Source organism: Helicoverpa zea, chromosome 14, assembly GCF_022581195.2.
Source record: "Helicoverpa zea isolate HzStark_Cry1AcR chromosome 14, ilHelZeax1.1, whole genome shotgun sequence".
NCBI lineage: Eukaryota > Metazoa > Arthropoda > Insecta > Lepidoptera > Noctuidae > Helicoverpa > Helicoverpa zea.
This window is the reverse complement of record NC_061465.1, coordinates 7,336,115-7,361,589: the sequence shown is the minus strand read 5'-3', so window position 1 is coordinate 7,361,589 and position 25,475 is coordinate 7,336,115. Positions and strand designations below refer to the sequence as shown.

General features: G+C 35.1%; 1 protein-coding gene across 5 annotated transcripts in view; it reads left to right on the top strand.

The window, feature by feature from the left end:
- LOC124636137 (apoptosis-stimulating of p53 protein 1) overlaps positions 1–25,475 on the top strand; it is a 243,615-nt gene that overhangs the window by 180,494 nt on the left and 37,646 nt on the right. For all 5 annotated transcript variants that reach the window (XM_047172068.1, XM_047172067.1, XM_047172066.1 and 2 more), the window contains 2 exons: positions 18,473–18,619; positions 22,374–22,500. In XM_047172068.1, the coding sequence (XP_047028024.1) occupies positions 18,473–18,619; positions 22,374–22,500 (274 nt within the window). The remainder of the gene's footprint in view (positions 1–18,472; positions 18,620–22,373; positions 22,501–25,475) is intronic.

Here is a 25,475-nt window from a genome sequence, read left to right as displayed (position 1 = left end):
CCGAGTTACATAACCTTGTTCAGTCTCGGAAAAACTAGTGTAGCATTCATTTGCGTTCAGAAATATTTATTGCATCATTACCGCATAAAATGGTCGTCCCATCAGTGCAGGAACTCTTATTCTAAACGAGAACGTTAATGAATTGGTAAAAAAGTAAGGCGCGCCATAAATTCGTTGGCAGTCGTCCGGCGTATTAAGGTTTCCGTAATTGTAACCAACAAGGGCTTCGTAGGCTTTGTTCCTCTGGCGCAAACTGCTAGACGCGAGACGCGCTTTTATCGCAATTTATTTTCTTGACAATAAAAGCGTTCTCATTTTTCCCGCAACGAATTGCGGTCACATAGTGGTCCGCCATACTGAGACGTATGTATCCGAGGCTAAGTGCAGAAAAGTGTCGGGACGCCTCAGTGCTCGCGGCCAAAGAATGTCCGCAATAGGGCTTTTAGATGTCGCTTTTTATTGAACGCTACTTGGCTTTCGCGATAGACCTTGTAAACTTTTGAAGTCTTAAACTAAAAGAAAATTACATTCACTCCGTTGTGACTTTGATGACATAGACGGGCGTTTTATGGAAGGCTCTTGGGCGGGTCGGGTCGCGATCCAACTTGAAGCATACAATGCCTTATTTTTCACATGTTGCAAAGGCCGTGGAAGACAATAGGGCAAGTAATAACGTCAACCAGAAGAATGAGAGTGGAACAAAACAGGCTGAAGTGGCGAGCCAGGGCCGCTATTGTTGCTCGAGATATTGCAGCACCAGCCTCACATGTGCTATGTATGGAAAGAATACGCCAGTAATTACTAAAGCTGCAGGTTTACATATTCCCTCTCCATCCGTGTTTCATCGTAATTGGACATGCCTTAATAACAATGACCTATTTATATCCCTATCCTTAGATAATTTCACAGACATCGCAAAGATGTAATTACGGTTTGCCTTTATTCAGGATTCTGAAATGTGTCAAAGTGGATGAATACGGCTTTAACAGCAATTTAAACTGTGTTAAAAATTAAGTTTCTCATTTCATATAAAGTAAATGTAATTAAATTCTTTACAATGTCAACTTCATCACAGTTTTACGTTTCCTACAAGCACATTAAAGAAACATAAATTCCGATTTCCATCCCGACCATTTCACCTAAAGACATTACATAAGTTCATTCACCTTAGAACATATTTCTTGGAGTAGTACGTTGGGGCCAGTAGTGCGAGTAAAGTTATGGGCCCAGCAAATGGCTCGAGACAATCTGAGGGGACTACAGATGTGGTTATTGGCACTCGCAATGATATTTTATCACGACCATTGTTAACCATGAGTACTCTGTCTAGATGTAGTCTACAATGGACCACTTTATAAGTAGGTAGGAGTTTTATTTAATATCCATTTTGAAAACAGAGTTCTAAACCAAGGTATCAAATTAATTATGAAACTTACAAACAAGCGGTGACAAAGTTCTTGTTCTGTGACAGAGATACCGTTTAATTTACTTTCGTTGGTTTTGTCACTCAGCGTCCTGTAACTATCTCTATGTAATAAATCCTGACCTTGTTAGATTGCCGCGTAAAAAAAGAACTAGAATTTATATTACTTATTAGTAAGTCTGTGTCTAGTGTAACCAGAATATGAATTTCATACAATTTCAATATAAAAAAAAAAAAAAAAACTGTAAGTGTACTGAACTTTTTACCAACATTATGTTTAAAAACAGTGCATTTCTGTCCACATAAACAAACGGGTCATGTCATGCCATTTATTTTAAGTACAACACCATTTATGTGTCATCGCATTCCTTCCTTTACGGCGGTCACCATTTGGATGAATTGGAGAAAATGAAGCAAAAAATATTTTTTGCGGTTGCAAATAAACATTACTTCCCTGGAGTGTCGTAACTGTGTTCTAAATGCTTATTACCAGGATGGTCAGCGTTCTGTGAACATACGTGTCGTTAATCCGATTGGGGGAATAATTATGGCGGTGTTCCCTGGAGATGTTAGCCTAGTGCAGGCTTAAGGTCAATAGTGGACAGGCCAACTGACACGGATTCTCGATTCTCTGGGGGCAACGTGACTGGTGTTGGTCATTGTTATCTTGTGTTGTGTTGTTGGGTATACATGAGATTTTACCGATTTATTTTGTAAAACCAGTTTGTTTGTAGGTGAGCTTTTTTCGTTTTACAGCTGGGTCTTACTTTTAACTAGTCGCGTGGCGGGTCAATTTTCATGCGTAGTACCTAAACGAATGAAAATTAATATTAAATATACTCGACCAAGGTACCAAGTGCTTAAACCTCTGTTGAAAATATGTAAGACAGATAACCAAACAGATTTATATTCGCATTAGTAACTTTACTAAGTGTTCTCGATGCGCACATGTGTGTGTACTAGCGTTCTCCGATACGTAAATGATGAACGATTCCGTATGCATGTGTGCGACTCATATGCAATATTGCTCAGTCTCCTCGTTCGTATTCCAAAACATTAAGCGTAACATGTAAACGTTCTCGTATTGATTTTTGTAGAAATAAAACAAGTTTATTATGCACGACAGGGATACAGGTGCGGTTGGCATAGTAAATCAATGTCGGCTCCATTTAACCGGTCTAAAACAATACCAATTCAATTACAACTTGTATTTTATGTTCGTGTGTACAAACAAAATGACTGCTGGCAATAAAAAGCATAGAGTTTATCATTTTACTGGAAGTGTCATATGCACGAAATAATGTTCCAAAATTAAACTTTTTTACAATCAAGTGAAGTACAAAGGCCAAAAATGACCAATTGTTTTTCAGTAAACTCCACAGTAATGGAAACTCTTTTTTATTTTTTTGTAAATACTGGCCATTGCTGTCAGTTGCAATATGAACTTTTTTACGTTATGGCTTTTGTTTACCAACAGTATTATATCCGCGCTCTCCTAGTGTTTGCCAGAGGTAAAACAATAGAATAACAATGCGCTAGATGACCAAATGCGCGTTGGTGTTATGTGAAGCCGAATTTATAAAAAATCTAATAGAGAAATAGACATTGAAAACATTAGAATCTTTCTTCACATTTCGAATCTTACTAGTTCATTAACTTACTAATTTCAGTATTAACTATAAATAGATAGTCACAGGTGTTTATTATAAGTAATTGGCAACCCAATTATCAGCTAATAAAACTACAATAGATTGAAACTGATTCCATTCTTAATTACAAACACAGAATCGAACACTCACATTTGCTAATTAATGTAATAGCACATTCGGTTTAATTAATCCCTGTCTGTTTTGGTTTATTAGTGCACTAATTACTTTGGCCAACTTCACGAGTAGCCATACATTATTTAGGTATTTGGCTAATTCTAGTTTCGATCCGAATTAACCCTAGAGGGATTAGGTTTGTTTCATGGAAATGACAGGACTATGGACGTCCGAATAAAATTTCCATGTTATTATGCTAGAAATAAAAAACAAAGTAATATTGTAAGCTAGTTTACCGCATGCCGGGTTGACCTTTCGTGTTATAAGTTACAACCCCCATAAATGTCACCTTGACCGACATTTGAAGCATGGCGTACTTGAATGGTCTTTTAATTTTTCATTATGTGTACAAGTATCACCGTGAAGGTTTACGTCTGAGCAAACCGATGTTTCAGAGGGAACTTCTTAAAAAGAACAGTTTCCATAGCAAGTTTTATAAATGTAATTTAAATGTAATTAGTGAGCAAAAATATTTGAATACTTCACGAAGAAATTCCAATGTATTTTTTCGTCTATTAAATTTTCGGGAGTAACCACAATTAGGCTTCACAAATTAAGACTGTCGTCTGTTCCCACAAAAAGGTTGAATCATTCTCATATTTTAAGACAAAACCTTAGTCTTTTTCTTTTGTTTTTTACTTAAATAATGTAGTAACGAATTACAAAATTAATTAACAGTTTCTGTATATCTGTGTCTTAGTTGCTGAGTTTATCACTTAAATCAAGTTAGCTCAATGTCAGGTGTTGTGTGATTAATGACGCTCATGATTATCCAAGTTGCTCTATCGATCATACTCTACACGTTTAGGTCAACTCTGTAGTACATTGTGACAGAATCCGACCTCTGTTTGTAAATTTAATTTAATTAAGTCAGGCGTAATCAAATTAAATTTATAAATAGACGTTGAATTATGTCTGTCACGAATATTTTGTACGCAAGAAACTTGAAGAAAATCAATGTTCAGAAATATTTTGCAATCTTGCATGGTGGTCTATTTTATACGTGACATACTTATATGAAATGGTATTACATGTAGTTAAAGGTACCTATTTCATGTTTGGTCTTTGTATATTTTTATTTACATGTAGGTTCTTGCACGTGCAAATGGAAATTACAATTTATAGTGAAATATTCATAGCGGTAAACTTTAGTTTTGATTTAACGTATAGAGAACTAAAATGCACTCAAAATGTTGTTTAAATATAACATGTTGCCAAAAGTAAATTAATTGTAGTTTCATAGCTTTGACTTCGTAATTAAGACAACAATTTGCAGCGTAATAATTTTAATACAATTATTTGAATGGAGTTCCGAGAGAAATAACGAAGCTACGTAACAGAACATGTTGTATCCTTCTAATTTATGCGCTCCTAACTACTAAATTAGTAATTTTGTATTCCTAAAAAATAATATTAGGCTGTCAAAACTTTAGTAATTTTGCTGTGTCGTAGTTAATATTTCAAAAATGAATAATGGTCAGGCAGGACGCAACTTAAAAATATCACGTTAAGAAATAGGTAATAAATCAATCAAGCTTAGTTTATTATAATTACTTAATAGATTCAACATTCCTTGTTTCCTATTTATGTACCATTAAAATGTATTCCGACAGTATTTAAGTTATTCCACATATTTCTTGTTAACCAGTAGGTAACCACAACAAGCGTATGTAGGTAAGAGTGTTCTCGGTAAAGCCGGTTAGTTACTTGCATGAGCAAAGGAAAGTTCACAATCCATCATACAGCACTATTAAGAGCATTAATATAAACAACATGTTTGTGTAAAGCTTTTGAGTGTAAAAGAGGATTTGCAAGTATACTTCTCTAGTAAACCTGTGCAGTTGGGTATTGTTTTCTTTTTCTAATATCATATTATGATACCTAGTAAAAAATAAACGTGTAGGTACTTATGTAGACGAAAAGAATCAGATTGAAGATGTAAAATAATATACTTCGGATAGGTACCAAATACTTTTTCTTCGAAAGTCGCTCCCGTATAGGCCTTGTTAGCCATCAGCGCAAGTGCCAAAACCAAATAGCTTGGCAGCTTGAATCAACCTTTTTTATATGATGAAAAGCCATTTATATCGAAAAAAAAAGTAATGTAAAAAATATAAACACACATTTACTTACCGCGACAAAAAGTGTTTGCGTTAACTAACGTGGTCATTACTAATCTCTAAAAAGCTTCTAACTAAACATAGGGGCGTTAGAAGCAAAGTCTTTGAACCTCACGTCAAAACTAACAAACTGTATAATTAAAACGTACACAAGAGTTTTTGCATATTAGTAAGGGGTGGTGAGAAAATTAATTGATAAAGTTCCCGTCCTCACGTAGCTCGCCGCTATAAATATTAATCAGAATTTAATGTACGCACCTACTGAAACATAAAGCCATTTTGTACCAAGTTTTGTTAAGGTTTAATTCCGTTAGCTGCTGTTATTATTTTATGTGATGCGGTTTATTTGTAGGAATTAAAGTAGAATGAAAAAGTTTATCACATTACACTAATATTATGAAGATGACTGTGTATGAAACATGGCAGTAACATAGTTTACATAAAGAGAGGGATAAACACTACCTTTGATCTAGGTACGGAAAATAGTTTCCTCATTAAACGGGTAAAACCTTTGGCGACGCTCTATCTATGAATAAAAAATATTATTCGTTACCATCTTGCGAATAATATGTTGGCAATGCCAAGGCTTCCTCAATCAATGATATCAATATGCAATGTGACCCCAACGCAGTGTAGCGTGTAGTTACAAATGAATAGGAAATCCCATCTTGATATGATATCCAAATCTAACAATATTCATTCATCTCCCTTAGAGCCGAGGGACTAGTCAGTAGATAGTCTATTATTCATCGCTCAATTCGCAATCCAAATAGCTTTGTAGAAACATTCTGCGTATATATTAGACCTCATAAATGAAATTCTCACATGAATGGACACGTTAAGCGGAAAAAAATGCGAACGTCATTCAAGGAAGAACTTTTTCACGCTTGAATACGTAGTTGTTATAAAAATCGATAGCAACTTTTTACGAATGAAGTTGAATGGGAACTTTGTTTTTTCTATCATTCGAAATGTTACAGTTGAATGTTTGTGTATTTTTTTCACGAACCGTGTAGAACAACAAATAAATTCATGAAACCAATGATCCTTGCCGAGTCCGTATTGTGATTCATTCGTGGTGCAAGTGTTAAGGTACAGCGAAATTAAGAAAGAATTCGAATATATTTCAAAATTGTTATACATTTTCTGGCACATCTGGTTATGAAACAGCCCTCTTAAATAAACAAAATGTAAATTCTTTAGCACATTACAAGAGAGATGTCTATAATAATTCTAGTTAATGACCGCGTTTTTCTTGTTCATCCTCCGAGCCTTTTCCCAAACTATGTTGGGGTCGGCTTCCAGTCTAACCGGATTCAGCTGAGTACCAGTGCTTTACAAGAAGCGACTGCCTATCTGACCTCCTCAACCCAGTTACCCAGGCAACCCGATACCCCTTGGTTAGACTGGTGTCAGACTTACTGGCTTCTGACTACCCGTAACGACTGCCAAGGATGTTCAATGACAGCCGGGACCTACAGTTTAACGTGCCATCCGAAACACAGTCATCGGTGTCTAAGATATACTTAGAAAGTACATACAAACTTAGAAAAGTTGCATTGGTACTTGCCTGACCTGGAATCGAACCCGCGCCCTCATACTCGAGAGGTTAGTTCTTTGCCCACTAGGCCACCACGACTTTTTCCCACTAGGCCACCACGACTTTTTTTTTGACGTTTTTCTTGTTGTAAACGATAATTTATTTTTATGCGACATTACTTGGTCGTATAATAACACTTCGCGCTAATATTTATTGGCTCAATTAAAGTTTATAGTTTGCGCCATACTTTTCCCGTCTAAGGGCGAACTCACACGGTTCTATGTATTATTCATTAGATAGAAGGTTCTTTGCCTCCTCACTTACACGCTCGTCCACTCAATAGCTTTAATTACCTTCTGAACAGGGGTTTTTGTACGTTGATTTTAACTTTATTAAAGTCTACGTTTAATTAGTCAACATGAATGCGATTTACGTAACGTTAAATATTTGCTATTCAAAGTTGAAGTGTCATTAATCTATTTGAGTTTGTAGTTCGTGAGCCAAATGTTAGTGAAGCTTAACTTTTAATGAATAATTAATGCATTTTTGCTTTATGAAAAGAAAACAATAAGAGCCATTTTTCTATCATTGACCTCTGTGAAGTTATTATTTATTTTTATTTGTCTTATCTACACCCAATGACGCTTTAAAAGAAACAACCAAAAATATTATTTTGGTAACAAAAATCCTGTATAACGGTACTTACACATTCTTGTTGCTATTTAATTACATTTGGAAATTAAAACACGTGTAAACCGCCACTGCGTTATAGCAGAGCGGAGCTGGTTTCCACAAGGGTCATTCCCAACTGAATTAGACTGTAGAAAGCAGCAGTTTTACTCTAAGCGAGTAATTAATTTGTGAGAGCTAGCATTGCCTTTCAAACGGCACTCGTAATGCAAGGAAAGCTGCATTTCTGAACTATTGCACAGGACCAATTTGGAGTAACCCTCACTGATATTTGACATGCGAAAGGTTGTTTGTAAGGTTCGATTTTACGAGGAAATGGTGGTGAGGAATTTTTGCACGGGGATAGTTGGTATTTTGGGGACGCTTAAAGGGAAGCTTTTCATCCGGGGTATGCAAAGGAAGCAGGCGAAATTATGTGAAAAAATATTCAATTTTACATGAATAAATTATATGTACTTGCATGTACCTACATCGATAGGCGTATATTCTACCTTCTTCGGAAATGTAATCCAATTTGCCAACAAACAGAGCTTTTAGGGAAATCTCCTGACATACAGAGTTAGTAGAGCCAGCTATCATAACCCTGGAATAATCCCTATGCCTAACGAAAGCCTCTTTAGACTAGGCTATGCTACGTTGTCGAAGCTTTAGCCATCAAAACTATTGGCTTTACGTCTTTCAGCTTAACGATTGTATATATGACATGTATATGTACAATTGTATATCCTAAATCGTATATTGTATGGTTATTCTACTTTAATAAAGTATCATAAGAATTATTAGTTTAAAAGATGGTCGGGTTTTTTTCTTTATAAATATTGTTTCACCTGAAAATCTCACTCAGAGCTATAAGCCGATTACTCAGTGCTTTATAATCTCTTAACCTTTTATTGAAAACTTTAGTCCACAAAGTTAAATCAATTAATTATTAAAGGTGTGTTTAATCACCTTCATTTGCTCTGACGCTGGTTTTCGCAACAGTAAAGTTTGATTGCAGTTCCCTGTTAGCATGTTGAATGGTACATGCAATAATTTAGTGCCTAGAGAAATAACAGACGTGTATTGAGTAGCAGATTTGCACGTAAATTGTTACTTGGTAATGGCTTTACATAACTTATTCGCTAGTCAAATTGTTCAAGCTTCGTAATGTGAAGGATAAAATGTATGTTAGATAAAATATATTGCTTCAGTGGTCATTTACTAGTAGGTTATACGGCCATAGATTAGTTGATGGTGCTTCATAAATTTCGATTATTTGTAGGTAATATATTTTACTTAATAAGACGATATTAAACGTATCATTCAAAATTAGTTTCTGTACAAAATAATCAAAGCAAGTAAACCTCAACTAAACAAACCTTCTTCAAAATGTTGTACAATTTAATATTTACATACCAGGATTTCGAAGTTATGCTTTCTAAATACATACAGTTTCTAAATACACAGTCGTTCTGTGTCCCAGCAGACGGGATCATCTTTTACAGTCAGATTACGTTTCTGACGTCATCCTTATCTCATGTTTAATTTCAACTTTAAAACCCAGTAGCTCAAATTAACAGACGAAGTTAAACAAATTAAGTTTCATGTCTTTGAACCGTTAATGAAGTCGTAATCGTAATGAAAACGCACTCAAATATGTAGTTTCTCCGTTTATTTTGTACTTATTGACACTTCTGTTTGTACACACGAAAAGGTGTGAAGTGGAGAATAAATAGAGCTATAAAAACTATTTCTGAGTTATACAATAGTTGACACTTTTATTCGGGTAAGAATATCATTATGTTGATTCCATTTTGTTTTCACGAGAATACAAAGAACTTTTATTTTGTCAGAAAATAAAATCACCACCCTGTCAAATCACATAATCATTTTTTTCTCGCGACAAAAACGTTTCGTAACTTGATAAAAAAGGGAATTCAAATTGTTTGAAGTTGATCGTTATTTCATGCACGTGAACATGTTAATACGGTACAGTGCGTACGTTTCCATTCAAAGCATACCTCGTGACTTTTCATTCAATTTATTTTAACCCAGAGCAAGAATCCATTCATAGAGCGATAACTACCCATTTTATACTTTATACTATTTGAGTAATATCTGCCAATTCCAAAACTGCACAAAGTGAAAAGTTTCTACGAAAGATTGCACTTACTCGGACTTTGTAGAAGGATTTATTTTCATCTTAATCTGTGTCCAAGATAATTCTCTCGTTGAGTATAAATTGCGGAGATTTAAAACAGCTTTTATCACCTTATAATCTTGCATACTAGACTTTATGAAAAGGAGAATATTTTGAATATGCTTTCAAAGAAGTATGGCGTAGGTAAATAAAGGTAGAAAAAGGCTACATAAAATATTTTTATCAATTAGTTACCTGCTATACGTATTCCAGTTTGTACCATATTTCATGGAAATATGCCTATATACACGGTATATTTTGTTACAAATAAGATAGGTAAAGTAATTCTACAAGCCAAGCCTTGGCTGTGGCGTAATTCCCAGCGGATTGTTCGTTATATATATGACGTGTTACTGGGGAGGTGGGAACTAGATATTTATGACCTAAATGTTTCGTTGGAGCAGCATGTTATTGTTTAGTTATGATCTCAAAAATATTGCCCCATGGATGATCCCACAGCCAAGCATCTATTCATTAGGTTAAACAATACGAATAGTTGTTTCTTTACCCAAACATGGTTTACGTGTGATGGTGATGAACTAATGGCAAAACTTGGTCGGTTATTTTATTGTTACTGCACAAATCCATGAAAAAAATCTCAAATTCATGGATTTCTGTTTTTCCTGGCCCTCGTATGTAAATCACTCAAATCTTGTCAATAAAAATGTTGGTTTGTAAAAAAACAAACCTATTGGTAACAACTATTAGTGATCCGTCAGTTTATACATTATTCATAGGTAAGGGAGCGCTCGCCGTCCACATTTTTACAATGGACCGACACAGAAATTCACTTACGTTTATATACTACTAAACTATTCAACCATTATTATACGCGGGATTCGAGTTCTCTGTTATGAGACCTAATATTTGTGTAACCTCTATATCTCGTAACGAGAGCACAATGGGAAATATTTGGCAGTAAAAGAGGTCAGAAACCCTGAAAATATGGATGATTTTTATAACTAGCTTTTTCTCTATCTATTCTGTTGACAAAAAGGTAATAACGTCACAGTGTTTTTTGTTCTGCTTTCATCAACAAAACTTAATTTTTCATGAATACATAAGAATATCAGATTAACTGAAAGACTAGATACATTTTGTAATTTTAAAACAGTATGTGCATAAACAAAGACACATTTTAATGCAAATTTTTCTAAAAGCAAACAACACAGGGTGTTGTTCTTTTTTAAATATTACTTTATGCATTTTTACAATAGTCTCTTTACGTATAAACTAATATGGAGGAGAAATATTGTTGAGTGCTGCAATTAAATTAAAAGGCAACGGCTGCTTCTGTTTTTATCACCACGACCATATATTTACGACTATCTACGTTTTGTTTTATTTTATAAGAGTTCCATACAGTTCTCTTACGTAATGTTATAAATGTTAATGTGAATATGAGGCTGTAACATCTGTGAATTTTAACATTAGTGTAATCTGTTCTGAAGGATAATTTAAGATGATTTGTAGGATACACAATTTTTTTCTACTTGAATACTTAATTACCTACAATAAAATAGTAAAGGTAGATCATAATTAATGAAAAAGCTTCGAAACTGTATTCAAAACCGCTATCAAATAAACTCAAACCACTTTAAATAAAATATATCGCGTCAACCTCATCAACCCTCCCCTTTCAGTCATTCACAACTGCAAATAAAATAAAAAATGAATGAAAGATAAATATGTTTTGGGTTTATATTTTTATCGCGCTATCCCACCATTCATCGCAAATTTCAATACAAACGGAGGTCAGCTTTATAATACCCTTTCACGGCTTGACAGTAATACAATGTATCTCTCTGCCAATACATCAGAGCTCCGGCAGGGCAGGCTATCAACAAGTGTCAAGATATATATAAATCGTGCCCGCAGACGCCCTTAAATTCTCCGATACGAAAGGGCCAAATGTAACAATTTTATATTTTCCCCGTAAAGACCAGGATGAACAGTAGGATTCCGTGAATAGTCTTGTTATGTGCTGCTCCTGTACTGTCTTGTCTGTTTTAGTTGCTGCACAGTCGTAATCTAGCTAGACGAATATAATTCGTCACAACCACAATTTATTAGGAATGTTCCTAATTTATATTAATTTTGTTCTACATTTGCTTTACACATACAGTTGGAAAAAATATCGCTAGTAAAATGACAGGGCGTCCCTAAATATCATGGTCGTACTGTAACTCCGTCGAAACGTATTTACCCACCCAAATGCTTACGACTTTAACAGCTATAAAGGTTCTATGATAAAAATAATAAATGCCAGATATAAGAGCCGCGCCCCTTCACGACGATACATTATACTGAGTTATGAAAAAGGGCGACCCCAACTGAATTATGAAGACAATTTCAAACAATCGTAGGCCACTAATGCGGTATTAAAAGCCAGATCGTTGGGCCTCTCCACACGCTGGTCGACAGCTATCTGTGAAAGACACTCATATTTGAGCACTCTCACTAATCCTGGGAGAGGGTGGAAGTAGTGGGGGGTGTACACAAAAATGCAATTACTGGATGTGAGCGGACTGATGCTGTGTGTTGTGAACTCTATTTTTAGTTCCAGTCGTATTGTACCAATCCTATGTTCTATCTGTTTCACGAAATGCGAGTACTGTTGCGTTTTTACCAGCAACATATAATAATATGAAGACAATTTTTACAAAAAAAAAATCTGCAATAAATATAACATTGATGTCTGGAAGTAAGCTAGAAAATAGAGGAAGAAGGCGCGAAGAAGTCAAAATAATTTCAGTTTATCGAAGTACTGCGTCTGCCTGTCGAAGCGTGTAGTTGTTCTATAGTACCTTTCACAAATATTCCCATATTTTCTATTCATGACGTCATTGTTGTTCATATCAAATGTCAAGGCTTTCCACTAAAATCGATAAGACCTTCATACCCATAACATGAAAGAACTCTACGGTCTTTGAATAACTTATTAGTTGTCATTTTACAAACTAAACTGTATTTACCATTCTTTTTTGTGTCACTGCTTTTCTGTGTCGTGAAATAACACTCAGACATCAGTAAACCACCTTAAATAACCTTCCGAATTTCTTTCTTTTGGTGAGGAAAACCTTAAATTTTAAATTAACAAATAAAAAAATTTCAGTATTTAACGTAGTGGGTAGAAGCTTAAAATATCACGTAATTGTAACAAACTGGGTACATGTTCTACGAGCACTGTACCACGTACATTTTATTCGAGTCAGTCGCAATATGTAAGTCTTGTAAGCGCATTATTTCCCGGCGCCTGAACGACTTGCTACTTTATACCTTCGTTGGTACACCTGTACCAGTCACTGGCAATTTTCATCTTGTAGTAAAGGGGATTTTCGCTGAATTGATTCTACGTGACGTTATTAAAAATATTGGCTTTGTTTATTACGAGAGTGAATTGTTCAATACAATAATGTAAAATCCAGTCTGTTTCCCGCGGTTTTCCCTGTATCTCTAGACTAGAGACATTTTTCATGTACTGAAATGAAAATATAGCTTAGTTACATAAGGTAAATATGTATTTCTAATTATAAAAGAAAATAGTTTGAAATCGATCGAGTATGTTCTGAGTTGAGTCGTTAAATAAAATGCTTTATTAGTGCAGTCATTGAAGCATTATTGCTACGATTTTTTTTACTGTGAACCGATTTGCATGAAATTTTGGAATTAGGTTCATCTTACCCTTAACCTTAAAAGTGAATATGATTTGAACTCCGCCACCCCCCCTGGGGGTGGTTGCCACCCCTTCTTTGGGGTGAATATTTTTTTTGCAAAATAACCTCGGATATCGATAGAAGACCTAATTTTAAGCAAAAGTTGTCTTTAAAGTTTTAAAAAAAATCCAATACTTTTCAAGTTATTGGCAATTGAAAATTCGCAATTTTTTCACGTTTTTCATCGGTTTTTTGCAAATATCTCCAAAAATATACGTTTTATCGAAAATGTATAAAGAACAAAATTGTAGCAGGTAAAACAACGAACAATTAGTTTTTTTATAAAATGTCCTAAGTGCAATATTAAGCTAGATATAAAAGATCAAAGCCGTTTTTTATTTTGTCTGAAATTTAATCGTTGTGGTCAATGCCATGTAGCGGCGAGTAGATGCATTTTATAAATTCTAATAAAAATGGGTTTTGTAGTGCTTGAAATAAGCTTTAAGATGAGCACTATTAAAAGTCTTTTGCACGTAAAATAAGTGAGCTGTATTGCAAATAAGGGGAGCATCTTATATTTTTTCTTTTAAATCAATGGGTTTCATAAGTGCCATTTCCACCAAAATTAAAATTAATCGTATTCCGCCTAGGATTAACTTTATTATGAAGAGTTTGATAGATAGTATCAGTTTGGCTGCTTTAGGACAGATATTTTTCAAAAAAGTCGCGATTAAGGAAAATAACAAAATTTCTAATTAAAGAAAAACCCACTTGTTTTTCATAATATCTCAAAAATTACGACAGATACGTATAAAAGTGTACTGATAAAAAAATTAGGTATTTTTCTGACAAACAATTAGGTTTGTTTGTTTTTTCTGTCGAACAAAAATTGACGGAGATATGATTGTTTAAAGAGCGCGTGGCAGCGCAATCACAGCCTCTCTTAAGCCCTTTAACCCTTCACCGTTTTAGAAAAAAGTTCTTTACTATATATTGCAATGATGGATGTTGTAGCTCTCTTAATTACTTTTACAGTGGTTTTTTATAAATTGTGATAGCATGAAAATTGAAGGAGTTACGGTCCAAAAACTTGTCATATTTTTTTCTACTTAGTAACTGAAAACTTCGGAGTATCAATATTTGGAGCAATGTGAAAGTAGGCAGTATAATAAAGAGTCACAACTATTGTAATGTGTTTATATGTAACCGGAAAATAATAAAACTCGTAAATTGATCAACTTACTAAAATAATAGATGGCATAAACTACGTCGATTAAATTTCAGACAAAATAAAAAACGGCTTTGATCTTTAATATCTAGCTTAATATTGCACTTAGAACAGTTTATAAAAAAAACAAATTGTTCGTTGTTTTACCTGCTACAATTTTGTTCTTTATACATTTTCGATAAAACGTATATTTTTGGAGATATTTGCAAAAAAACCGATGAAAAACGTGAAAAAATTGCGAATTTTCAATTGCCAATAACTTGGAAAGTATTGGATTTTTTTTAAACTTTAAAGACAACTTATGCTTAAAATTAGGTTTTCTATCGATATCCGAGGTTATTTTGCAAAAAAAATATTCACCCCAAAGAAGGGGTGGCAACCACCCCCAGGGGGGGTGGCGGAGTTCAAATCATATTCACTTTTGAAGTTAAGGGTAGGATGAACCTAATTCCAAAATTTCATGCAAATCGGTTCACAGTAAAAAAATTCGGAGGTTAGACCGTATTTTTCGCTTCAATGACTGCACTATATGGGTGGGGCTAAAAGGGTGTATTATGGGCAAATAAAAATACCATACAACGTAATTTCATTTCTTTACCTTCCATCAATAATATATAAAAGCAAAGTTATTTGTCGATTCAGGTGCAAGACACGTCGAACTCCAATGTATTCACGCGACTCCCATGGGATTTCCTTGTAGGTAATACAAAATGAGGATGACACGAACTTTGATCCTTGCTTCTTCTTCTTCTTTCATGTTTTTATTGAACTTTTATTGTAGGTAAGTGGTGGGTAAAATATAGAAGCCTTAGAATGGCACGAACTTAGGGATTATATATCCCACCTCGAAATACTCAAGACTCAAACTTTACTTACTTAACTCTAAATTTTACTTAAAAGTATGTACATATTTCCGTCACGGAAATGTACGACTACGTAAGTGCGACAAAGATCTAATGATGATTGCTGAAGGCAGTTATAACCGCAAAAACAGTTTCACGCCCTTAAATCTAAAGATACACGACACACGGATGTTCCTATCTGCAAGGAAAATACTGGAAGGAAACCCGTATACTAATAATTCACTCTTAATGTGTGTGAAAGCGTCGGTTGTCAATGGACATTAACTATCGGTGAGCGCATTGAACAGCGGGCTTTAGCGATGAACAGGATAAGGAGTGGTTGATTAACCTGTTATAACCATAGACACAGGAGCCTGATGGGTTGTGTTCGCTGTAGATTGTCATAGACATAATATTAGTAAACAGGACTGCGCATATAAACCCAAAAAACGAGCCGAGTGAAACAGTTAGTACGGAGGCTGTCTGTCCCTTTCTAATAGGGTGACTATGAGATTAAGCTATGTGAGACAAATCCGAATTTGCTAAGATTATTAAACACAGATTAGTATTGAAGTTTTAACTTACGCAGTTTGTGACCTTAAGATACTAATAAAGGCTTTTAATAATTAGCGGAAATTAGCAGTATAAAAGCAGGAAGATTCGAAGTGAAGACTGTTTTTTTTTGTATTTCTACTTCATATATAGACTGCTGAGCCATTTATGTCGCCTTTCTTCATTTTTTGGGAAGCTATAACAATAGTACAACAGTTTTAAAATCCATCACCCATATTTTGACTCGTTACAAGAATTCATGGGCACCCTAGTTGTTTGGTTTACGAAAATGTTATTATTAGCTAACCTGTGGAACGATATATTGCAACCACCATAGGATTCACTTTTGCAAGTAGAAACGCAACACTTTTTCACCATTTTAATAGTTTAAATTGATTTAATACAAAAAAAAAATAAACAAAATTTTAAATGCTGATTACGCGCCAAGAATGTTCAGGGTTACCGCTAGAAAATAAAAAAAAGCTAAATAAAAATTTATGTTGTTTATGTTTTAATAATAAATACGAATAAATTAATGCGATTGTTATTAATTTGTTGACTTACAATTGTTAAAATAAGATAAAAATATAAGTGATTCAATTGTTTTTGGGAAGACAAAACTTTTGATCACAACATTTTTTTATGCTGGCAAGGTGTTAGAAAGAGACAAACAGCCTCCGTTCGAACTATCCCTCTCGGCTCGGATTTGCCTCTGTGTATTATGCAACCAATTTAGTACCTTATTGCGTTAGAATAGAGTTCATTTTCGTAAATATATATTTTGAGCGTGCGCAATCTTGTTTAGTAATATTATATCTATGTAGATTGTATTTTCTACTCTGTGGATATACCTTAATTAATGTTAAACTTGGTCTATGCTGATGAAAATTGAGACCGTCGATGTTTGCGAAAGGAAAATGATGGTGGTTATTGTTATTTGATGAGATCAGATGAGCATTGTTATCTTAATTTAATTAAGTTCAAACTTTTTGATAACAAATGAATACTTAGTATGTATTTCTGTTGGGGTATTTAAAAATAAGTAGGTAATGCTGTACCATGTGCTATATCGATCGATTAAGATTATTATGACCATATTACTTACTTAGGTACGTACAGAATGACCTCATTCTGTCGCACTAATGTAAGTAGATATATCTAGCAAGAAAAAGTTTCAATTGTGTATGTCTAAAAGAGAAATTGTTAAAGTTCTCCCTTTAACAATATCGAGGTGAACTTACAATGTCTTTTTCATGATAATAAAGTGCGGATAAACCTTCTCTTCGGGATTTTCTTCTTAATATGCGTTGTCATTAAATTAAACCTACGAAGATCAGTAGGTATTACGAAAAAGAAAATTTTCTTTCAGCGCTCTGCGGCATTTTGAGTTTTCTTACATGAATATTTCAAAGAACATTAGTATTTAATTCGACAGTCTTATTGTCTTTCATAAGAAATAGTCAAAAATATACATACATGTTACAATGTTACAATTACCGACCCTATCCACCACTACAAGCTACCATCATTACATCTACATTCATTCCTAAACAGCATAAAGTTCAACACCTCTATGACAATCGTAACCAGACTCCTCACACATTTGATCCCGATGAGACTTCCACATGAAAGCTGTGAAAGTCAATCCGTCGCAACCACGGAACAAAAGAAGTTTTTTGTTTCTTCCCAGTACTAGTGCTGTGCCAACCCGGTTTCTATAATAAAGACCTCTTTTGAAAAGTGATCGAGACTTTTTCATTTCAGTTTCCGTAGAGCAAATAGTACAAAGAAATTGTAGAACAGGATGCTCTGTATTGTCTTGCTATCTTATTCTTCTGCAGACTTTATTAATGGCGTGATAGAAACATCTTTTAAATTTATAACGTTGTCTATTTTTGAAATGAGAAGAACGTCAAGCGGGTTCTTTTTTTAAGCGTTAGTAAAGTAGGTTACAAATGATTCAATATTTCTGATCGTGACCTAAGAGAAGTAGATGCAATTTTTTTATAATTTTCTTTCTACCTTTTCTTTCTTCTCACGGGTATACGCAATGTCAAAGGATTGTATTTCATATAGACCTATTCAGATGTGAGCAACACGTCAATAGTTAGTTAGGTGCACGTTTCGGAGAAGATCTTATGGAAAAGACCTCTGCTGTACTGTACTTTAACATACATACCTGTAAATGAGTCGTGTCATTTCACGACGACTGTCCTGCCTGACCTCCTCAACCCAGTTACCCAGGCAACCCAATACCCCTTGGTTAGACTGGTGTCAGACTTACTGGCTTCTGACTACCCGTAACGACTACCAAGGATGTTGAATGACAGCCGGGACCTATAGTTTAACGTGCCATCCAAACACAGTCGTGTAATGTCATACTCTAATGATATTAAAAGTGACGTCCTCTTGTCCACAGTTGGGGGAAGGGGTGGAGCTGACTTTGGGCGAGCTGCGCGCGATGGCGCTACGCCAGCAGCAGCAGATCGACACGCAGCACCAGCTGCTCTGCGCCAAGGAGCAGCGACTGCGATACCTTAAGCAGCAGGAGGCTAGGCAACATCAGGTTAGTACGACGACAGATGTAGTTCGCGCCAAACTTGTTGCCGTCACGTAAGGGCGAGATGAGAAAAATTTTGCCTTGTCATGTTGACATATCAACTTTATTGTAGATACATATTTATGTCTAATTTAATAACCATCCAATCCACCTAATAATTTGTCCCCATTTTGACCTAGTCGCATGTTTACTTTCCATAACCTAAGGGAGAAGATACCACCATTATTTGCTTAACGAAACGACGCGGCGACGGTATTATAGTCTCCACCTATTTCATTCTTAAGCACTACTACAACAACTCCGTTAAAATCAGTTTTAATTACAACAACCTAACTATCTCAGCATCATAAAGTACACGAGTATAGCAATTAGCTATTCCAAAGTCATAATGCCAAGGCAAGGATGTCTCTGAATTCATTTATAATCAAAAGCATAAGGTTGAGCAGTAACTCAGTTGACTTCCCACGGGACTAAGTAAGTGTACTTAGTACTTACTAGCAAGCCTTTTACGATGCGACTCCCCGGAGTAATGATGTCGTTAAGAACACATATAAACCTGCGATATTAGAGGAAGGTAACTACATAATCATCTGTAGCGCATCTTGCAAATGTATGTATGTCATAGAAGCACTTCAAGCGATGTCGATTCTGATTTAATATTGATTTGGGAATCGTTGCATCGGTTCATGGATCTATGGTCAAGGTGTACCGAGTCACGTTAGCCAGTACGTTTATCTAATTATGTTTGCATAGAAGGTTATGTTTGCTCGACTATGGCTTCGTGAGAATAATATAGCCCCAGAGATTTACATTATCCGATTCTATTTTAATGCTGCGCAATAGTAAATGTAACTAATTTTATTCCAGCCTTGAAAGAGAAGCCCAAAAGTACGCTTCATTTACTTACTTTACCAATTTAAAAGGGAACATAATGCCGTTCTATAGTCATACATTTTAGACGGCCAAACAAATTTCTTCTAAAAGGAATATCTATTTCTGTTGGGATATACTGGTAGATTCAATTTGTAAAAGTAAGACTGGGTTCTTGAGAAACTAATAGTCTTCAGTCTCAACGGGAATAGTTACTGGATGGCCGAGACGTCAGCGAGCTGGGTAGTTTATTGAATAAATTACGAAATAGTGTCACAGAAATGAGTTTACCTTTTTTGTCAACGCTCAATTGAAGTCTATGAATTAAGTGTCAGTTATTGACAATTTCAATGTAGGTATTACTCGTATTAATGACGAGATAATGAGAACTTTTTATCCAAAAGTCATTTTTAAAGCAAAAAATACCAACTTTCTAAACCCCACACCATTGCTAGAAATGCTGCTATTCCGTATCACATAATTCCAGGTTCCATTTAATATCCTCAACTTGACCAAAAGGAACGTTCCTAACCACGCAATAAACTCCTATTGTCTTCGAGTTCTGCGAACGTTTATTCAATTAGGCTTCTCCGTTTTACAGATTTACTGAAACCCAAAAAGTATCAGTCTTTTTCAGGATTAAACGAAAAAGATGAATACGCGTTGCGATTAATCAACCTCGGCGGATCAAAAGCTCTTTTTTTCTCTTTTATAAGTCTCAGAAATATCTAGTTTACTCTACCTTTTATACTTTCATTTCTTTTGGGTGTTATTCAGTCAAACGCTGACTTTGAAAATCATAAATCGCTTATTGTCCTTTTATTTTTCTTTTTGTTACGTTCTCGCGACATCGAGAATTCATGTTTCTTCAGTAACATTATTAAGCATGTGCGTATGATTTATTTAGCTTTCAGAAGTTTTTTCATGTCTTTTATTATGCCAGTTGAGTGAATTTACGAGGGTTTTGGGAAAGTTTACTTGTCAAACAACTTGTAATATGTCTGCTTGAGTGTTTGAATAAATCATTTAACGTTCGTTTTATATTTATGATATTGCTTATTATCAGTAAAAAAAAATGTTCAATATCATCCATAAGCAATAATAAGAGAACAACGATACCATTGATCATTTGCACGCCATTATAAGTGCCTACTTACGTAGAAATGCGAAATAGGATATTAAGTTCAGTCAACAAGGCTCAGCTGCGTATCGACAGGGTTTGCAAATAATCCACTCAGTACAGAGTCCTCGACCCACTGGCGACCTCCGTGGGGAATCTAATAAGCGAGTCTATTGTTTGCCTCTGATATACATACAAATACTATACTTATACCCTAATACCTAACTTGCAAATACGCGAAATGTGCGCAACAGACCTTCACGATTTCCACGAAATTAAGAGAGAATTAATAAAGCTTTAAACGGTGTGCGGTTCCTTGAGCGCAGTTTAGTCGAATATTTTATTTGCTGTGTGAACTTTTGCCTAGTAACTCCTTCTTGAGTTACCAATAGGTAGATTCATTGCCAGAGCCATTCATAAATTCCACACGAATACTTTGGTTCTGAATGCTTTGAATTTTTTGCTCCCTACTTCTAATTAAGTTCATATTAGAGTTTCTATGTGAATAGCTCTCATTGTCATTCATAAAGAATAACATTAAAATGGGCTCAGATTTTATTATAACTGGACTCAACAAAGGACGTCACGTATGAAAAAGGAAGGTGTACATTTTTAAAAAGGGTTTTCAGAAATCCGTAATATAAAACAAAGGATTTTAATGAAGTAAAAGGAACACAAAAAGTAAATGGAACGAAAAATCTTTGTTCTCAGTTACGGGTGTACGTCAAAGTTTTTGAATTGCTTTTGTGTTATGATAACTGTGTTATTTATAATTTAATTCTGACTTGTTTTCGCTTCGTAATTGACTCCGGCAGTTTATCATTGTAGCCGTAAGAATTGAATATCGCTAAGTTCCAGTTAGGATTGTTTATTTTACTGCCGAGATTTACAATCTTGTCGAATAATTTAAGTGGTTTCTCATGGTCATGGGATTATACAAGTATCAGTTATGTCGTGGGAATACAATTTACTATAATAACTGGTTAAATAGCTCTGTCTTGGCCTTTTGTAAAGAAATAATATAATTCAAGTTAGACCTATATTTCTTAATGAAATAAAAGGAATAAGGAAAATAATTTAGAAGTTGATTTTCTATAGCTATCCGTTTTTTGAGTGTTTTTTAATAATCTGTTAAACAATTTTATCTGCTTAGCATATTTATTGTGGCATTAAAACCGACTCAGTTATCACGGATAAAGACGTCCCGGAATCTTCTAGAGAAATTGTGAACAGATAAGCGACCAAAAAAAATAAATTTTCCCCGTTCTTAATAAATCTCTCGGGGCGGGCCGGACGCGCGTTAGCCTAATGCGATATTTATCGCCGCCTTAAAAATAAACTCTTCTCACGCAATAAGTACGCCTATAAAATAAACAAAATTGCCCGACGTCGAGCCTTTATATACAGCCAATTTTGTATTCATTATAATACTGCGACTGAATTTTATAAGCCTTCGTCTACGTCGATTTATTTCACAAAAATAGCAGCTAAGTATCTCTTGATTATTTTTAATGAAACAATATTTTAAAGAAGAACAATTGGGTGTTAATATAAATCAACTGCGATATTAAAATAAATTCCAAAACTTTTCACACGCTCTCAACAGCCCTCGTTTTGAACAACAAAACTCAACTAAGTTGTTTTAAGGTCGGAAAAGCGTGAAAAAGTGTGACGGCCTGTACTCAACTTTGAAAATGGAATTTTATTCAAAACCGCATTTTGAATAGGTTTTTGTAGCAGTTTGTAAATATTGTATGCGTTTGTTGACAGGTGGCGGTGGAAGGCGAGCGGCTACGGCGGCTACGCGAGCGCGTAGAGGCGCAAGAGTTGAAGCTACGCCGGCTACGAGCGCTACGGGGGCAGCTCGATAGAAACAAGCAAGCGAATATCGCACTAAGTGAGTACCATTTATAGTATATTTTAGCTTAAACTTTATTTTGGCACGGTACTTGTGACTGCTTACGTATCTGGCAGTAATACCTACGTTACGACTAATGCTCGTAACAGCCGGTATTACAAAACGTATTTTGTACACAAATAATTCTTATGCAATATTATTGGTTCAGGAAAACTGTTCTGATTTTCCTCGTACTAAAGACCCTTTTTCTTGGGATTACTAGGGCTCAGAACTTACAAATACGTAAAGTGGGGCCGCTTTTCGCTGTGGTTACAATATTCTTTAACATTTGCGTGTAGGTGGGTGAAAATACTTTGTACGTTTGTACTTCCAATCAAAATAGTTCTTACATTTTCATATTTACCTACTACTCACCTTATATAAGACGCATTTTACTGACGTTTTAGGTACCTACAAAATTCCTATCTAAAATCAATATTTCACCTAATTTCTTACAGTGAAAACATAATTTTAACTCCACAGCTCGTTTTAGGATCCCAGTTAATTTGTCCTCGAACATCTCCGACAAATGTATGCTAATAATGAGGATTAATACGGCGAGATAGTGTCAACAATCTCGCTCCATTTAATTACGGGCATTTGAACATCGCTATCGAACAATATTGTCGCATTAACTGGTGTTTAAGCCTAATTAATAATTATCTCAGTATTTAGTTACGATTTGTGTGAGAGATAAATTGATCTCAATGAATTGATATATTTTATACCAATTTAGAATTTAGTGGGTATATAGGTATGTAAATGTAACTTTGGGAACAAATCGGTTTTATCTGTACCCTTAGCTTTTTTGTGCTAGGATTTTCCATATTTTGGATTCCTTACGGCATAAGTCCATAGCTTTATCCTACCAAGGTGTTAATTTAAAGTATTTTAAAGTGTTTATTTAAAAAGTCGTGGTGGCCTAGTGGGTAAAGGACCAACCTCTCAAGTATGAGGGCGCGGGTTCGATCCCAGGTCAGGCAAGTACCAATGCAACTTTTCTAAGTTTGTATGTACTTTCTAAGTATATCTTAGACACCATGGATTGTGTTTCGGATGGCACGTTAAACTGTAGGTCCCGGCTGTCATTGAACATCCTTGGCAGTCGTTACGGGTAGTCAGAAGCCAGTAAGTCTGACACCAGTCTAACCAAGGGGTATCGGGTTGCCCGGGTAACTGGGTTGAGGAGGTCAGATAGGCAGTCGCTTCTTGTAAAGCACTGGTACTCAGCTGAATCCGGTTAGACTGGAAGCCGACCCCAACATGATTGGGAAAAGGCACGGAGGAGGAGGTGTTAATTTAAAGTATCCTCCTTTATGTGTAAAGTAGCTTTACCTTTAAAAAGTGTTTTTGTTTAACACAGAAGGTACTGAATATCTATAAGAATACTATAAGAACACACCATTGTCTCTAGTGGCATGAAGTTCAAAATGGCAATAGAATGTGTTTCAATGTCAGCCACTATATAGTTTTTTTTTATATACTTGTATTTTCCGAAACGTGTAAACGGTTTGCTCGGACACTTTGTTTCATAGACAATGGTTTTCATCGAAACATGTTATGAACTCTTTGTTAGTGCAGTTTGAAACAGTAACACATTGCAGTATTGTGAGAAATAAAGGTTTACTATACTGAATTTTAGTTCGGAAATTATAGTTGATATAGTTATTAATAATTTTACCTCGTTTACTACCAGGAACATTATTAATTTTGTAGCGTGTATTTTAGGTAGCAATATTTGGCCTATTTTAACTGTTTCTGATCAAAACAGTATGAGAGATGAAAATTGGCTAAAACATTACCAATTACAAACATATACTTGTACATGTACGTTTCCCAAAATCATTCTATGTAAAATACTCTCCCAATTTGAAATATCCAATCTGTAATTCAGTTTAATCATTTATTCAAATTCCACTTAAAACATTTTAAACAACTTCAACGAGGTGGTATCGATGCAACAAACGCTCGTGAACTATAATCAATACCCGTTCATTCATTATGAGACGGACAACGACCACCGATGCTCCGAAGACTTGTTTGTTAGGGTTAACTAGAAAACTTCCACACCATTGAGAATAAAATGACTAACGGAGGTGCCATAGCGGAAAATCGCCTAAGAAAGTAAAGCGACAAAATACGGGAGAGCGGGGCACGAGGAATGTTACTGTTTTCACACTTACTCCCCTTCTTTGGACCCGACAGATGTTTCAAAGAACCCGAACGCCTCATCATTTCACTCGCAACTGATCGTTTTGGTCATGCTCACCGTATGAAGAAGTTAAGAAAGCACATAGACGATGGCGCCTGACCTACCTGCATTATAGCATCTCCGCTCCTCTTTCCTTGCTCCGTGTTCCACGCAAACTGTTAAACAATGTTCCATTAAAGGGTAGATTGTTACTGCATCAAATAAGAAAGGAATTAAAAACATCGTGATCGGTGGAAGCTAGAGTTTAAATGAGGAGATAAGTGAATTTAGATTTGTTCCAAACTTTTTTTCGTTCTCCTTTTCACACGTTTTGATTTATTTTGTATTTTGAAATTGAATCGAGTTTTGTGTTTTGGTTTTTATAACTGGCTGTAAATTCATATGTACCGATAGTAGTTTCTGATTAGCTTACTACCCCACAACTTAATCGAACATCGAAGAGAATTTTATGCAGCTTTTGAACAGAAAGAACTTCAATGAGCCATGTTCCGTTTCCCTTTTAATATGCATGTCTGCATTGTAATTTTCATTTTGTAGGTAAACTACAAACTGCTCGAGTTATTCCGTTAGAAGTTACAAAAATACTTAACATTCATATCCCGAAACCAGTTCCGAGTCAAATTTCCCATTGCATGAGATTTATAAAGTTACCTAACTCAAAACCAAAACACACATAACAGTATCAAACAGCACCCAAAACCTACTAGTAAGCACTTTGTATGTGTTTTTGCTGAGCTCAAAGAGATGGAAAGTCCAAATCTCC